Source organism: Trachypithecus francoisi, unplaced genomic scaffold (assembly GCF_009764315.1).
Source record: "Trachypithecus francoisi isolate TF-2019V2 unplaced genomic scaffold, Tfra_2.0 Lachesis_group14, whole genome shotgun sequence".
NCBI classification, from domain to species: domain Eukaryota; kingdom Metazoa; phylum Chordata; class Mammalia; order Primates; family Cercopithecidae; genus Trachypithecus; species Trachypithecus francoisi.
In genome coordinates, this window is record NW_022681459.1 from 42768646 (window position 1) to 42786386 (window position 17741).

Here is a 17741-nt window from a genome sequence, read left to right on the forward strand (position 1 = left end):
GCCTCTCCTATGCTTGAGGACATTAGAAAAACTAACAAACTCTGGGCCTGGGTGCAGTGGCTCACGCCTGTAGTCCCACCACTTTGGGAGGCCGAGGTGGGCGGATCACGAGGTCAGGAGATTGAGACCATCCTGGCTAACACGGTGAAACCCCGTCTCTACTAAAAATACAAAAAAATTAGCCAGGCGTGGTGGCGGGCACCTGTAGTCCTAGCTACTCGGGAGGCTTAGGCAGGAGAATGGCGTGAACCCGGGAGGCGGAGCTTGCAGTGAGCCGAGATCGAGCCACTGCACTCCAGCCTGGGCGACAGAGTGAACTCTGATTAAGTTCCTCATTCTGTAATATGGGAATAAAAGGAATACAAACAGCGATTAGAACTGTGAAGGTGAAATAAGGTATGTGAGAGCACTAGAACCATCTCTGGCATGTTGTAAATGCTCAACTACTATTTGCTAAAATTATAATTATCGACATGAGGTTTTTTTAGGAAAAATTATACACTCTAAACTCAAATGGATGTCATAATCATGAGATTATCACTAAGGGCAGGTCTTGGTGCACCAGAGAAGAGGAAACATTCTAGTATGCGGTGTGTCGCTGAGATGTTAAATGAGATAATGCTTGTGTGGGAATTTGAGCAGAAGCTCTAAGTCGTGTCTGTTAGCAATCTGATAGCCTACAAGGCCGTCTTGATGGATATGATCACCACCTCAAATTCTTGGAAAGATAAGTTTGTGTGGAAAGATGTAAGAAATTAAGAGAAAGGGAAACAACTTCTTAGCTACATTTTATTTCTATAAAACATCTCTTAAAATAATTCAAACACTGAACTGTCCACATCTCATACCTTTCAGGAGAAAGGAAAGGAGCAGGCATTACTTTCCTATTATTGAGGGAATCAGCCCAAAGCCTGAGGAAATTAATAGTAGCTGTGAGTCAAAGCCATGTCTCCAGGTTCACGGCTCACTCCCCCAGGACAAGCCTAGGTAGGTAGTGGCTGCATCTGGTACCCCTGGGACAGAAATGCAGGTGAGAAGGGGTCTCAAGAATGCGAGGGGGAAATGGGTGACCCAGAAGGTCAACAGTTGTATTTCTTGATCTAGAATGTTCTCTAGAAGGAAATGAGAGTCCCCTTAAGGCACACTGTAGGTACTGACTGATTTCTGTGGGCCCAGAATTATCACTTTAATACAGAGAGGATAAATTGGCATTCTTCTCCCCCTCCCCCCAATAAATCATTGCCTTCAACAGAGCAGTTGAGATGAGGTCTAAGGACTAACAAGAACTTTTCTATACACAAGTTGGATTTATTCTGAACCTTTCCTTTACCTTCACTTAGAGGGTATGTAAGTTGGAGGCAGGAATGGCCTACTATCAGCTCCTCCCCCAAAAAGGAAGGGGAGCTTGAGAAATCGTTTTTTAAATGTATGAGCAAAAAGCAGGAGCACAGTCCTCATGAGGTAAGGAAGTGAAGGAAGAACGGGGATGCTGCCACATCCTGTTAACTCAGGCGCTGACCAAGAGTTACCTAGAGAAAGCCAATGGAAAACACTAGCTCCATTACCTAGCAAAATACAACTGGCCAAATCACTGTGGCTGAGTGTTCAACAGGTGGGGAAATAAAGCAGCAAGTAGCCGCTTCCATACCACATTTCTTCCTTATTCTTTTGTGGGCAGCAGACTCAAATATCCTAAGCCTCATGAGCACCTCCTTTCAGCAGCTCAGAGATGAACCTGGCTTCGATCAGCGCTTGAATCTGCTCAGCCAGCGGAGAATCCAGAGTTGGCAAGTGTTAATATTGGAACTCCAAGTATTTTATCACTTTTTAAAAATCAAGATAACTCACCAGTTTTCTCTGCTCTTCACCTATGCAAACACAAATAATAGCAATTAGAATACAGAATAATCCAATGCAACTATCAGAGCCCATGAAGAAAAAAATTGTTGCCTTGCTAATCCCATTCCCCCACTCACCTCTAATTACTTAATCCAAGTACACAAAACCCTTAAAACAGCACTCCCTCAGTGGGACACTAAAACACGCTACACAATAAAGCTGGAAAGACACACAAACGTACTCCCAGACCTCGTTTTGACCAATTTTTAAACAGTAATGCTTTAGGGAGATTTTATTTGAAAACATAAATTTCAAAAAGAAAGCACATTTAAAACATCAGGTTTTGTGATCAGGGTAGGTAAAGTATTTTTATTACAAATTTCAGGATCTAAAAAATAATTTATTACATTTACTAAGATAAATCTAAGATGACCTTTTTAAACCAAGCCACATGTGCCCTGCATAGTGACGTCGTGACCCTCGGGCATGGAAAGATGCAGGTCTACTCTTCCTTTAGAGCTGGGATCAGCCAGAGGAAAGAAAATTATGCCAATGCTCAACTAGCATATACTGATGAGGACTATTTTGGTTTATTACCCTGGCACTGAAGAATTCAGGTGAAGATGCTGCCATTCTTGAACTCTGAAAGCCAAACTAGAATCCGCAGAGCAGCCTCAGTCTTAAAATTCAAGCTTCTTTTTCCTACTTTTTATTTCAGTGATATTTAGGACACTCTATATTTCATGAGTTATGATCTAACTGGCTCTAAAAGCCCAAGAATAAAAATCCTTACCACCTAGCAAGAGACCCATAGAACTGGTCAGTAGTAAGACTGAGGTCACATATTAGAAAAAACATACTAGCCCAGGATTAAAGACAGTGACCATCCAGCAACAGAGATGTTGCTGGCAACTAACCATAGTGGTGGGTGACCACTGATGAAAAGTGCTGAAGAGACCTCAGAAGGTCATCCGGGTTATCCTCCTGCCTTGACACAAGACAAATGTGTCTCTGTAGCTAGACTTACTTGCAATTGCACTCACAAGTGGGGACCCCAGATCTCTTTCATGTTATTTTCTCTGTATACATATTTCAAAGATTCCTAAAGGCAGCATTTTTACAAGGTGGAGCTGCAGGAAGCTTCGGGGACTTGGACAGGTCTGAGCAGAAGTCCAGAGCAACCCTCCTCCCATGGGATCTTAGCAGGAACCCGGGGGTGAAGAGGAACAGTGCAGTCCCTGAGAGGCAGCTGAGAGTACGGGCAAGCACCCTCACACTCCAGGATGAGGGGCAGGGGCGGCAAAAAAAGAGTAGGTGCAGAGCCCAGCCTGCTCATCAGGAAAGATGAAATTCTAAGGGGATTAAGAGCTAACGAGTCAGTAGCTGAGGAGCCCACAGCTAAGCTCTCTCAGCTGGGAATTTCTATCCCAATTCTTCCCAAGTAAACCCTCCTCCGCTAAAGCAGTGGATCTCCACAGGGGATGTTCACAGGGGACATGTGGCAATGTCTAGAGACATTTTCGGTTGTCATCTCTGGGAGGGGGTGCCACTGGCATCTAGTGGGTGGAGGCCAGGGATGCTGCTGAACATCCCGCCACAGAAAATGATCAGAGTATCACTAGTGCCAAGGCTGGGAAACCCTGTCCTGGAGGGGGGCTTTACCCCTAAGGTTCTCAATTTAGCAGGAGCCGAGGCCCTTGGGATTTACAGTCAGACGAATGTGAACGCCCCACCTCAAGCCCTAACATGCCTAACATGCCACTGCCACATTGAGCAGAAGTCCCCAGTTATCCCAGAGTGTTCCACAAATGTCCAGACAGCTGCTGGAGGTTCAAATTCCAGCCAGTACAACTCCAACCTTACATCCTTCTGTCTGTTTCTCCTGAAAAGCCTTCTATTTCTTTCTCAGAGCCAGAGCTACCCCGATGGCCATTGCCAGGATGGCAACAGCAGCAGCGCCTCCAAACAGCAGTATAGACTTGCCCTCAGACAGCGGCAGGGGCTTCATCTCGCCGGCGGGGGACAGTCTAGACTTGCCCTCAGAGAGCGGCAGGGGCTTCATCTCGCCGGGAGGGGACAGCTCTTCCCCAAGGCTCTCTTCCCTTGCATTTGTCTCCTTCTCACTCAGCAGTGTTTCTGTGGGTTCCGGTGCGGGGACCACCTCCTCCACTTCAGTAAGTTCAACTGTTGCTGCTTTCACCTCTTCTTCATCAAGTTCTACAAACAGAGATGTAGCAGGGCTGGATTTCTCCACTGTGATCACTTCTGTGTCAGGTTCCCTTGTCCCCAGCAAGGAGGTGGCAGTGATATGTGGAAGCAAGGGGGCTGGGGCTTCCGGAAGGGCCTCTGGCAGCTCCCCCGCTGGCAAGGCCACAGAAGCCAGAGCAGCCTCTTCCATGCCCTCGGGCACTTCTTCTTTCTCCACGTGCACGATGTCAGAATTAGAGGAGTTGTTCTCACTCTTCTCTCCAGCTCCGTTGCTGTCTAAGCTTTTCACTTCTTCAGGATCCATTGCAATCTGCTGCCAGGACTCAGGGCCTAGAGAGACTGGTAGGCTTTCTGTGTGCCAGCTCTGGCTAGCTGACAGCGAGACAGGTAAGCTCTCGGACTGCCAGGAAGTGGTCACAGTTGGAGACTCTGGGGGACTGACCTGTCCAGAGTTGTCACTGGGCAGGATATAAATGTCATTGCTGTCTTCTGCAGTGATTCCAGGGTATTCCTCCTCCTCTGACTCAAGACTAAACACAGTGCCCTAGAAACGAAGGACAAGTGTCAATAATAAAAATCTATTTAAAAAATAAACATCAAGCTGTAAAGCAAATTCCTTCCTAAACTGAAGTTCTAGGAATGAAACACTGTTTAAATCTACATAGTTTCTGAATGGAATGCCTTTATTTGTAGGCCAATACAGAGAAACAATTTTCGACAGGCTTCTGAGCAGTTTCCTTGAAACTAAAAAATCATGAGTTAATTTACATTCAGTATAATTCACATACAGGCTGAGTGCATCCTAATCTGAAAACCTGAAATCCGAAATGCTCCAAAATCTGAGATTTTTTAATTTAATTTTATTTTTTAGATGGAGTCTTGCTCTGTCTCCCAGGCTACAGTGCAGTGGCATGATCTCGGCTCACTGCAACCTCTGCCTCCCAGGTTCAAGCGATTCTCCTGCTTCAGCCTTCCCAGTAGCTGAGATTACAGGCACCCGCCACCATGCACGGCTAACTTTTTTAGTAGAAATGGGGTTTCACCAGGCTGGTCTGGAACTCCTGACCTTCAGTGATCCACCCGTCTTGGCCACCCAAAGTGCTGGGATTACAGGAGTGAGCTACTGCACCCAGCCCAAAATTCAAAACTTTTTGAGCGCTGAAATGACATCACAAGTGGGAAATTCCACACTTGACCTCATGTGATGGGTTGCAGGCAAAACAGTCAAAAATCTGCTTCGTGCACACAAAATATTATAATATGTTTATATTATAAATATTGTATATTTATATATTAATATGTTAATATTATATAAAATTACCTTCACTCTATATGTATGAGGTACATACAAAAAGAAGTAAATTTCATGTTTGGACTTTCCCATCCCCAAGGCATCTCATCACATATATACAAACATTCCAAAAAAAATAAATAAATAAAATCCAAAACACTTCTGATCCCAAGCACTTTGGATGAGGGATACTCACCCTGTATGTTCAATGCAGTAATTAATGCAAAACAGCAGAGAAAACAAAGGCAAGACCTTGTGCTCAAGGAATGTATCACTTAGTAGGGTATAAAAATAATGCTATGTCATAGTGAAAGTGCTATTAAGAGTTCATATGGCAGTGCTGCTTTCCTTAGAAGAAGAAAAAAAGTTCAGATGGGAAAAAGACCTCTTTGGGTAGAGGTCAGAGAAAGCAAGGAGATCACAGAAGGCTTCACGGAGGGACTAGCATTTATATTAGGCATCTGAAGAATGGGTAAGATTTTGGCAGGCGAGGGGTACACAGAAGACACAATGCAGGCAAAAGCACAGAGACAGAAAAAAAGAGAATAAGGACAGAGCCCTGTTTAATTAATGCAGAGTGCACATGAAGAACAGAAGGTCAGTGAGGACAGGACCATGGAGAAACCTGAATGACAGAGAGCTAAGAAATACGGACTTTATCCAACAGGTGATGGTTTATCACTGACATCTCTGAGGTACAAAATTACAATCAGAGCTTTGCTTTAAAATTCCTCTGATAGCAAAGCCAGAATGGAGAGATGCTGCAGACACAGAGACTCTTGCTTCTTTCTTCAGGAAGTCTGAGTGAAAGCAATAAAGCCCTGCAGCGCAGGCCGTGTGTCTATGTCTATTAATAACAGGCCACTGCATGCCTACTGCTTATCACGGCTGTGTCAGGCACAAGGGCTATGAGGAAGAATGAGTCTATTCTTACAGAATTTACTAGGCAGCTGTGAAGACTGACATATGAATAACTAACTTCAATACGATACAGAAAGCTTTATGATAGGTGCATGCACAATGGGCTAGGCCAACCCAGAGGGTAAGGCATAATCAAAGGACAGAAAGAGAACCAATGGAATGGAATGTCACAGAGATGTACAGAAATTGTCATCCAAAGGCTAGACAACACTCATAAAAGCTACAGGGAATCTGAATAGAATATGTAAAGCAGGCCGGGCGCGGTGGCTCAAGCCTGTAATCCTAGCACTTTGGGAGGCCGAGACGGGCGGATCACGAGGTCAGGAGATCAAGACCATCCTGGCTAACACAGTGAAACCCCATCTCTACTAAAAAAATACAAAAAACTAGCCGGGCGAGGTGGCGGGCGCCTGTAGTCCCAGCTACTTGGGAGGCTGAGGCAGGAGAATGGCGTAAACCTGGGAGGCGGAGCTTGCAGTGAGCTGAGATCCGGCCACTGCACTCCAGCCTGGGTGACAGAGCGAGACTCTGTCTCAACAAAAAAAAAAAAAAAAAAAAAAAAAAAGAATATGTAAAGCGATTAATTTCTACTTCATTTTACGATTATGGTTGCTATTCATCTGAAGTAGAATAATTTCGTTCTTCAACCAAGACCAAAAACTTTCTATATATATCAAGGATCTAATATAAATCAGAAGTCTATCAGCCCCATAAAAAAGTAAAAAATACAAATAAATCACACGATCACGATGTCGGCATCATACTGCACCACATTCTACTGCAACCCTTGCTCCCACCACTTCAGAGGCCATGGTAAGCATCAAGCATATTCTATGAGTATGGAATAAGCAGGGGAGTAAAATAATACGGCATGACCACAAAATTCACAATCAAAAACAACTGGCTTGTATCCAGCTCCAACTGTGCCCCAGCTGTGCGAATTTGGATACCTTGCTTGGACTTTTAGATTTCAATTTCTTCACAAATAAAAGGGGGACGACTGACTAGGTAGGATTGTTTTTGTTTTATTTTTAGAGTTGGGGTCTGCTCCATCACACAGGCTGAAGTGCAGTGGCAGCATCATAGCTCACTGTGGCCTCAACCTTCTGGCCCCAGGGGATCCTCTCACCTCAGCCTCCTGAGTAGCTGGGAATAACAGCATGGGCCACTGAACTCGGCTAAGTTTTTTTATTTTTTGTAGCGATGAGTCTCTCTATGTTGCCCAGGCTGGTCTCAAACTCCTGGCTTCAAGCAATTCTCCTATCTCGGTGTCCCAAAGTGCTGAGATTATAGGTGTGAGCCACCACACCCGCACCTGAGTCTATTTTTAAAATGAGGTATAGTTTTTTCTTTTGGTTTTTTTGTTTTGTTTTGTTTTTTGTTTTTTTGAGACGGAGTCTCGCTCTGTCACCAGACTGGAGTGCAGTGGAGCAATCTCGGCTCAATGCAACCTCCATCTCCCAGGTTCAAGTGATTCTCCTGCCTTAGCCTCCCAAGTAGCTGGGACTACAGGCACACGCCACCATGCCCAGCTAATATTTGTATTTTTAGTAGAGACGGGGTTTCACCATGTTGGCCTCAATCTCTTGACCTCGTGATCCGCCCTTGTCGGCCTCCCAAAGTGCTGGGATTACGGGCGTGAGCCACCGCGCCCGGCCCAAGGTACAGTATTTATAGGGGTTAGATTAGTACTTTGTACATAGGAAGTAATCAGTAAGTTCTGCTATTTCATAACTTGTTAATGTTTGTGTTGTCATTTTAATTGTTGTTTTTGGTGGTATGGTGGTAGGACAAAGAGCTATTTTAAAATACCAACTGGATGGGACAATAAGAAGGTGAAAACAATTGGAAACAATACCCTTCCTTGGCTAAAGAAGGTAATTTACAAACTTTTCCTTCCTCCTCCATCTCTTCTAAATAGAGATAATACAAAATTGGAAAGTAAAATATGTCTTTAACAATTACAATACTGTAGGATACAATTAGGAAAATTGGAGAGCCCATTGGCTTGGAAGAGAGAAAGGGCTTCTAGGCCTCCAAGCTTTTGAGGATGACAGCTTGCCCCAGCCTCAGGGTAAGGACCACTGGAATGGTCCAGAAGAGGATACATGCAGGAGAGGGAGAAAGGGAGAGGGAGAGAGGGAGAGAGACAAATAGAGAGAGACACAGGGAGGGTTTGGTTCAGCTAAGTAAGAAAAGACATGGAGATCCTAGCCTGTATTTAACTACTATTAAGAAAGAAATAAGTACATTTTTAAGTCCAATGTGGAAGGAAGCCCATATTGTACAATACCCCTACATAAAAAACTACAAAATAGGCCGGGCGCAGTGGCTCACGCCTGTAATCCCAGCACTTTGGGAGGCTGAGGCGGGCAGATCACGAGGTCAGCAGATCGAGACCGTCCTGGCTAACGCAGTGAAATCCCGTCTCTACCAAAAATACAAAAATCTAGCCGGGCGAGGTGGCGGGCGCCTGTAGTCCCAGCTACTCAGGAGGCTGAGGCAGGAGAATGACGTGAACCTGGGAGGCGGAGCTTGCAGTGAGCCGAGATCGTGCCACTGCACTCCAGCCTGGGGGACAGATCGAGAGTCCATCTCAAAAAACAAAACAAAACAAAAAAACTACAAAGTATTATTGAGAGAAATTAAAGATATCCTAAAGGGATATATATATCATGCTCACATATTGGAAAACTACTGTAAAGATGTCAACTATTCCCAAATTAACCCTTTGGTTCACTACAATCGCCAATATAAAATCCCACCAGGTTTTTTCTTATGGAAATTGACAACCAATTCTAAAATCTATGTAGCAATTTTAAAAGGCTAAGGAAATTTAGCTGATCTTGAAAAATAAGCTGACACTCAACTCATTACAAAGGTACACTGATTATATAAGTATGTAAGAGCTTAAAAATAGACCTGGCTGGGCACAGTGGTTCACACCTGTAATCCCAGCACTTTGGGAAGCTCAGGCAGGAGGATCGCTTGAGGCCAGGAGTTCAAGACAAGCCTGAGCAACATAGTAACACATCGTCTCGACACACACGCATACACACACACACACACACACACACACACACACACACAACTGGCCAGGTGTGATGGCGCCTGCAGTCCCATCTACTCAACTCAGGAGGCTGAAATGGGATGATCCCTTGAGCCCAGGAGTTTGCGTCTGCACTGAGCTATGATCGTGCCACTGTAGTCCAGCCTGGATGACAGAGCGAGACCTTGTCTCAATTCCCCAAAAAAAACCAAAGAGGCAATCAGACCAATTAAATAGAATCCAGAACTAGATATACAAAGTCACATGATTTGTGGCAAATATAACTCTGGAAAAATGGATCCTATTTACTAAGTGCACATATATATATATATATCTACTTATTTGCATACATTTATACATAATAAAATGCTTATATAAGCAAAACACATGTTTAGAAAAATGTACACCAAACCATTATGAGTTATTTCTAAGGGGCAAGGTAACAAGAAAAGTGTGCATCATAAAAATTTCTTGGCTGGGCGTGGTGGCTCATGCCTGTAATCCCAACACTTTGGGAGGCTGAGGTGGGTGGATCACCTGAGGTCAGGAGTTCAAGACCAGCCTGGTTAACATGGCGAAACTCCGCCTCTACTAAAAAATACAAAAATCACCCAGGCGTGGTGGCACGTGCCTTGTAATCCCAGCTACTCGGGAGGCTGAGGCAGGAGAATCACTTGAATCCGGGGGGCAGAGGTTGCAGTGAGCCGAGATCGCGCCATTACACTCTAGCCTGGGCGGCATTAAGATTTCCGTCTCAAAAAAAAAAAAAAAAAAAAAAAAAAATTTCGTATAAGGGTCATGACTTAAAAAAAAAAAAAAAAAATATATATATATATATTTCCATTTATTTAAAATAATGTATTTTTTTCACCACCCTGAAGCCCACTCCCAAGCCCTGCACCAAATGGAATAAAGCTTTTTGCAGCATAACAAAATTATTTAAATTAAAAAATGACAAAAATTTAAAAACTAAAAGAATGTAAACATGAACAGGGCTCTGCTGCTTCCTGGGAACATGAGATTAGCAGATGCTCAACAATCTCCACAGGAACTGTGGAACAATTTGAATCAGGTAAAGAGTCTCCTGAATGTCTGAATTTCGCACATCTCAAACACAGAGTAGGGCATGTGGAAATATTATTACCAAATTTTTAAAACTTTTTATTTTTTTAGTATTGAGATTCACATTCGGCCGGGCGCGGTGGCTCAAGCCTGTAATCCCAGCACTTTGGGAGGCCGAGACGGGCGGATCACGAGGTCAGGAGATCGAGACCTTCCTGGCTAACATGGTGAAACCCCGTCTCTACTAAAAATACAAAAACTAGCCGGGCGAGATGGCGGGCGCCTGTAGTCCCAGCTACTCGGGAGGCTGAGGCAGGAGAATGGCGTAAACCCGGAGGCGGAGCTTGCAGTGAGCTTAGATCCGGCTACTGCACTCCAGTCCCGGCAACAGAGCAAGACTCCGCCTCAAAAAAAAAAAAAAAAAAAAGAGATTCACATTCATAAAATTCATGTAACATAAAATCCATAGCCAGGCACAGGGGCTCACACCTATAATCCCAACATTTTGGAAAGCAAAGTCGAGAGGATCACTTCAGCCCAGGAATTTGAGACCAACTGGGCAACACAGTGAGATTCCATGTCTAAAAAAAAAAAAAAATTAAGGCCGGGCATGGTGGCTCACGCCTGTAATCCCAGCACTTTGGGAGGCTGAGGTGGGCAGACTGCCTGAGGTCAGGAGTTTGAGACCAGCCTGATCAACATGGAGAAACCCCATCTCTACTAAAAATACAAAAAAATTAGCCAGGCATGGTGGCGCATGCCTGTAATCCCAGCTACTCGGGAGGCTGAGGCAGGAGAATCACTTGAACCTGGGAGGTGGAGGCTGTGGTGAGCTGAAATTGCACCATTGCACTCCAGCCTGGACAACAAGAGTGAAACTCCGTCTCAGAAAAAGAAAAATTAAAAAATTTAAAAAATTATCGTGGTGATGTACACCTGTAGTCCCAGCTACTCAGGAGGCTGAGGTGGGAGAATCACTTTGAGCCATGATTGTGCCACTGTACTGCAGCCTAAATGACAGAACAAGATCCTGTCTCGAAAGAGAAAGAGAGAGAGAAAGAGAGAGAGAGAGAGGAGAAAGAAAGAGAGAAAGAGAGAGAGAGAGAGAGAGAAAGAAAGAAAGAAAAGAAAAAGAAAGAGAGAAAGAGAGAAAGAAAAAGAATTTCTAGGTGTACCATTCAGTGGTTTTTAGTATATTCAGTGTTGTGTAACCACACCAGAATTACCAGAAAATTCCCATCATCCCAGAAAGACACCTTTTGGTAGTCACTCTCCATTCTCCCCTTTTTCATCACCGGGCAATCACTAATCTACATTCTACTTCTACGGATTGCCTATTCTGAGAAGTATAAATGGAGTCACACAATACAGCCTTTTGTGTCTGGCTGCTTCCACTTAGCATAATGTTTTCAAGGCCCACCCGTGTTGTAGCATGTATCAGTACTTCATTCTTTTTTTTTTGAGATGGAGTCTCACTCTTTCACAAGGCTGGAGTGCAGTGGCGTGATCTCGGCTCACTGCAACCTCCACCTCCCGGGTTCCAGCGAATATCCTGCCTCAGCCTCCTGAGCAGCTGGGATTACAGGTGCCCACTACCATGCCTGGCTAATTTTTGTATTTTTAGTAGAGAAGGGGTTTCACCAAGTTGGCCAGGATGGTCTTGATCTCTTGACCTCGTGATCCACCTGCCTCGGCCTCCCACAGGTGTGAGCCACCGTGCCCGGCAGTACTTCATTCTTCTTTATGGCTGAGAATAATATTTCATTGTATGTAGACACCACATTTTACTTATTAGCTGGTGAACATTTGGGTTGATTCTACCTTTTAGAATAGTGTTGTTATAAATGTCCACGTACTAGTTTTTGTTTGAATGCTTTTATTATTTTGAATACAGCAGGAGCAAAACTGCCAGATCATATGGTAATTTTATGTCAAATTATTTTCAAAAAAACTTAGAAAAATATTTCCAAATATTCTTGGAATTCTAAAACATTTCTGAAAATAATGATGTTGAACATTTTTTCATGTGCTAACTGGCCATTTGTATATTTTCTTTAGGATGATTCAAATCTTTTGCCCATTTTTAAACTGAGTTGTGTTTTTATGTTGGATTGTGAGAATTTATTCTTTTTTTTTTTTTTTTTTGAGACAGAGCCTTGCTGTGTCTCCCAGGCTGGAGTGTAGTGGTGAGCCATCTCACCTCACTGCAACCTTGGCCTCCTGAGTTCAGGCAACTCTTCTGCCTCAGCCTCCCAAGTAGCTGGGATTACAGGCATGCACCACCACCGCATCTGGCTGTTTTATTTTTGTAGATACAGGGTTTCACCATGTTGCCCAGGCTGGTCTTGAACTCCTGATCTCAAGTGATCCCGCCACCTCAGCCTTCCAAAGTACTGGGATTACAGGCATGAGCCACCACGCCTGGCAGGGTTTTTAATTCTTTTTTTTTTTTTTTGAGACGGAGTCTCGCTCTGTCGCCCGGGCTGGAGTGCAGTGGCCGGATCTCAGCTCACTGCAAGCTCCGCCTCCCGGGTTTACACCATTCTCCTGCCTCAGCCTCCCGAGTAGCTGGGACTACAGGCGCCCACCACCTCGCCCGGCTACTTTTTGTATTTTTTTTAGTAGAGACGGGGTTTCACCATGTTAGCCAGGATGGTCTCGATCTCCTGGCCTCGTGATCCGCCCGTCTCGGCCTCCCAAAGTGCTGGGATTACAGGCTTGAGCCACCGCGCCCGGCCAGGGTTTTTAATTCTTAAATAAGACTGCTACAAAATTAGATACTGATATAATTGTAACGTGCTTGTAATTAGGTTGAGACTAAAGGAAACAGGGAGATAAACAAGGCTCCCTAAAAATTAGTTCTATGAAAGGAACTAGTAGTCTATGCTAATTAATAACTTTTAAAAATCTTTTTAAAAGATCTCTGCCATCAGTGCCATTCCTCATATGGATTCCTTTCCCAGACTTCAAACCCCACATGACTAAAACAGACTGTCACTGCTATGATCTTAAGGGATTTCATCTTTCAAACTCTCATTACATTTGCATTAGTAGAGGCGTAATGTAAAACCATTACACATTTCTGGGACCATCATCAATAATAAATGCTAACAAAGAGTACTTCACAAGCAAATGCAGTACATGAAGTCTATACACCCATCAACTGCAGAGCTCATGCGATACAGCCAGCCAGAAGAATGCTTGTCATACTGAAGACTAGAAACTACAAGTACTAACTCCACATCATTTCTGTCTTACCCCACACCTAATATTTTAGCGAGCATCTAATCTCATCATCTTCCCCTTTTATTTAATCATTAAGTACTAAATATATCTCAATATATTTATTCCTAAATATATCTTCTAACATCTAAATCTATCTCTTCCCTTCCATCCACATTTTCTGGTATTACTCTAATATAAGCCATTTTCTTTTCCCTTCCTCCCTCCCTGTATTACTCTAATAGAAGCATCCTCCCCTCCCCTCCCCTCCCGTTCTTTTCTTTTCTCTTCTTTTTGAGACAGAGTCTCTCTCTGTTGCCCAGGCTAGAGTGCAGCGGCGAGAACACAGCTCACTGCAACCTCTGCCCCCAGGGCTCAAGCAACTCTCCTGCCTCAGCCTTCAGAGTAGCCAGGACCACAGGCATGCACCATCACGACTGGCTAATTTTTACATTTTTTGAAGAGACGGGGTTTTGCCATGTTGCCCAGGCTGCTCTCAAATTCCTGATATTAAGCAATCTGCTTGCTTCAGCCTCCCAAAGTGTTAGGATTACAGGCTTGAGCCACTATGCCAATCATTATCTTTCATCAGAAGCAATGCAAAGACTCCGAAAGGCCTGCAATCCAACTTGGATGATGTAAAAAAAAAAAAAAAAAAAACAGTAAGTTAAGCCAAAAATCTGGAAATCATATTGGATTTCTCCAATTCCTGACTTCTTATTATCAGGGACTGTGCTCTTTAGGTGCTGGTAATAAAACAATCTCTACCTTCAAAGAGTTTAAAGTACAGTAACAGAGGCCAGGCATTGTTGTCTCATGCCTAAAATCCCAGCACTTTTGGAGGCCCAGGCAGGAGGATAAGCTTGAGCCCAGGAATTAGAGACCACCTGGGTAAGATGGTAAGACCCCATCTCTGTAAAATAAATAATAAATAAAAATAGCAATGGAGACAAACAGGGTACTCTGGGAACATGAGAGATTCATGGAAGAGGAACAACAACGTTGGATTTTTTTTTTTTTTTTTTTTTTTTTTTTTTTTTGAGACGGAGTCTCACTCTGTCGCCCGGGCTGGAGTGCAGTGGCCGGTTCTCAGCTCACTGCAAGCTCCGCCTCCCAGGTTTACGCCATTCTCCTGTCTCAGCCTCCCAGTAGCTGGGACTACAGGCGCCCGCCACCTCGCCCGGCTAGTTTTTTGTATTTTTTAGTAGAGACGGGGTTTCACCGTGTTAGCCAGGATGGTCTCGATCTCCTGACCTCGTGATCCGCCCGTCTCGGCCTCCCAAAGTGCTGGGATTACAAGCTTGAGCCACCGCGCCCGGCCTTTTTTTTTTTGAGACGGAGTCTCACTCTGTTGCCCAGGCTGCCTGCCACCACACCTGGCTAACTTTTCTAATTTTTGTATTTTTACTAAAGATGGGTTTTCACCATGTTGGCCAGGCTGGTTTTGGACCTCAAGAGATCCACCCATCTCGGCCTCCCAAAGAGCTGAGATTACAGGTGTGAGCCACTGTGCCCGCCAAAGTTGGATCTTTTTTTTTTTTTTTTTTTTTTTTTTTGAGGCGGAGTCTTGCTCTGCCGCCCAGGCTGGAGTGCAGTGGCCGGATCTCAGCTCACTGCAAGCTCCGCCTCCCGGGTTCACGCCATTCTCCTGCCTCAGCCTCCCGAGTAGCTGGGACTACAGGCGCCCGCCACCTCGCCCGGCTAGTTTTATGTATTTTTTAGTAGAGACGGGGTTTCACCATGTTAGCCAGGATGGTCTCGATCTCCTGACCTCGTGATCCACCCGTCTCGGCCTCCCAAAGTGCTGGGATTACAGGCTTGAGCCACCACGCCCGGCCCAAAGTTGGATCTTAAAGAATGAAAGAGAAAACCAGCAGATCAAAGATGAGCAAGATATTCTAGGCAGAAGGAAAAGCATAAACAAAAACATGGTGCTGAAAAATATCATCGTATATGCAGACTACTGGCTCTTCAGCATGCCAAAGCATAGGACAGGGAGTGAAGACAGGCAAAGCTGGAGCTGGAGAAGGAGGAAAGATTAGGCCAATGAACGAGAAGTAAAATATCAGTGCCTGTCTTTATATAAAACACTGCCTCTATCTCATAAAAGGTCCATGTTTCCCCCTCGGTCTTGCTGAGACATGAATTCAAGACCCTGTCCCACAATATGGCACCTCATACACACCACCAATTACTTAGAGGAGAAAAGATCAATCTAAGGTACTATCCGGCCATTACATAAAGGCTTAGTTTGAATATTACAAAATAAAGTAGTTCTACATTTGAAGTCTATTTATAATTTTGACTCTTTCAGTTAAAAAGCAAGCGGGCAAATTCATACAATATTTAGAATGATACATTATCCCTTCTTGAGCACATTAATGTTTTCCTAGGAAACCCAACATAAATTTTTGAAAGGCTACAGCACAGTGAAGGGCATTAGAGGAGGCAAAGTCAATCTTCTCTATCACTAGGGCCATCATTTCACCCACATCTCTCTGTAATTGTGTACTAGGTGCTCCCTCTGGGAGGGGAGGCTTATCTTGGCAATGTTACTCATTGTGCCCTACAAATGCCATACTAAATTCCCAAGCGCTGTCTCCTTATTCATATAGATACTGGTATTAGAATTTTAGGGGAGCAGAAAAGGTTTTGCAAATATGACAAAAGGTATTAAGACCTCTCTCCCTTAAAACTGTGCTTTTTTTTTTTTTTTTGAGATGGAGTCTCGCTCTGTCGCCCGGACTGGAGTGCAGTGGCCAGATCTCAGCTCACTGCAAGCTCCGCCTCCCGGGTTTATGCCATTCTCCTGCCTCAGCCTCCCGAGTAGCTGGGACTACAGGCGCCCGCCACCTCACCTGGCTAGTTTTTGTATTTTTAGTAGAGATGGGGTTTCACTGTGTTAGCCAGGATGGTCTCGATCTCCTGACCTCGTGATCCGCCCGTCTCGGCCTCCCAAAGTGCTGGGATTACAGGCTTGAGCCACCGCGCCCGGCCAAAACTGTGCTTTCATACAAAGCAGCATACCATTTTAGGGGAAATTTTAGACTCCCTGAAGCACATCTATGGACTCCAATTTAAGACCCCTTATCTGGCTCCATCAGGGTCTGGCTTAAATTCCACTGTATTCAATCTTCCTCTCTTATTTCTCCTGAACTCCTAGAAAGCACTGAGTCTGGGCCACACAAAGTATCACAATATCTATTTTGTACCATACTTCTTATTTTTTCACATGTATTAGTCATCTTCTCAACAACACCATAAATACTTCAAGGGAGAAAACATGCCTTCAACTTCTTTGTTATCCCTCAGGTAATGCCTAACATATGCTGAGCAAAGAGTAATGCTCAATAAATGCTTGGATGATAGGAAAGTTGGTCCCATCTTTGATATAAAAGCTCTAAACATCAAGTACTGTTAGGAAGCACTCTTCATTCATCTCTGTATTTCCATACCTCCGAGCTGCACCTGTGTCTTCACTGTTCAAGGTCACACAGCACTGGTGCTAAAGACATTTCCAACCCCAAACAGAATGACTGAAGTCACACTGTCCCATCAATCCAGAAAATCCAGAATGCTCTCCCAATTCTGCCCATCTGAATCCTTCTTGTTACTTCTAAACTCATAGGATTTATCTGTTACTCCTTGCTATAAAACATACAGGAAATAGTGTGGATCTGCCTTATATCCCTAACTATAAGCTCCTGGAGACTAAGGATATATTTTTATAATATTTTTGTTGCACTGGTTTCTTTTCTCAGCCACACTCTTCCCATGTGCCTCATAGGATTCAATACATATTATATGAATATAATGAAATGTTATGTATAGTTATATTAATATAGGTTGGGTGCAGTGGCTGAGGCCTATAATCCCAGCACTTTGGGAGGCCGAGGTGAGTGGATTATTTGAGCCCAGGAGTTCGAGACTAGCCTGGGTGACATAGTGAGATTCTGTCTCTACAAAAAATACAAAAATTGGCCAGGAGTGGTTGCGCATGCCTGTAGTCCCACCTACTCGGGAGGCTGAGGTAGAAGGATCCCTAGAGCCTGGGAGGTGGAGGTTGTAGTGAGCCAAGTTTGCGCCTCTGTCCTCCAGCCTGGGTGACCGAGACCCTATCTCAAGAAAAAAAAAAAAAAAAAAAATATA

The 17741-nt window shown here is 44.2% G+C and overlaps 1 protein-coding gene across 14 annotated transcripts in view; it reads right to left on the reverse strand.

The window, feature by feature from the left end:
* Window positions 1-1292: 1292 nt before the first annotated feature.
* Window positions 1293-17741, reverse strand: part of BCL2L13 (BCL2 like 13) — a 105695-nt gene continuing 89246 nt past the window's right edge. For 11 of the 14 annotated variants that reach the window (XM_033233006.1, XM_033233013.1, XM_033233012.1 and 8 more), the window contains one exon: window positions 1293-4591. In XM_033233006.1, coding sequence (XP_033088897.1) covers window positions 3734-4591 — 858 coding nt within the window. In that variant the 3' untranslated portion in view covers window positions 1293-3733. The remainder of the gene's footprint in view (window positions 4592-17741) is intronic. The other 3 variants (XM_033233007.1, XM_033233018.1, XR_004442336.1) reach the window with 3 other exon arrangements.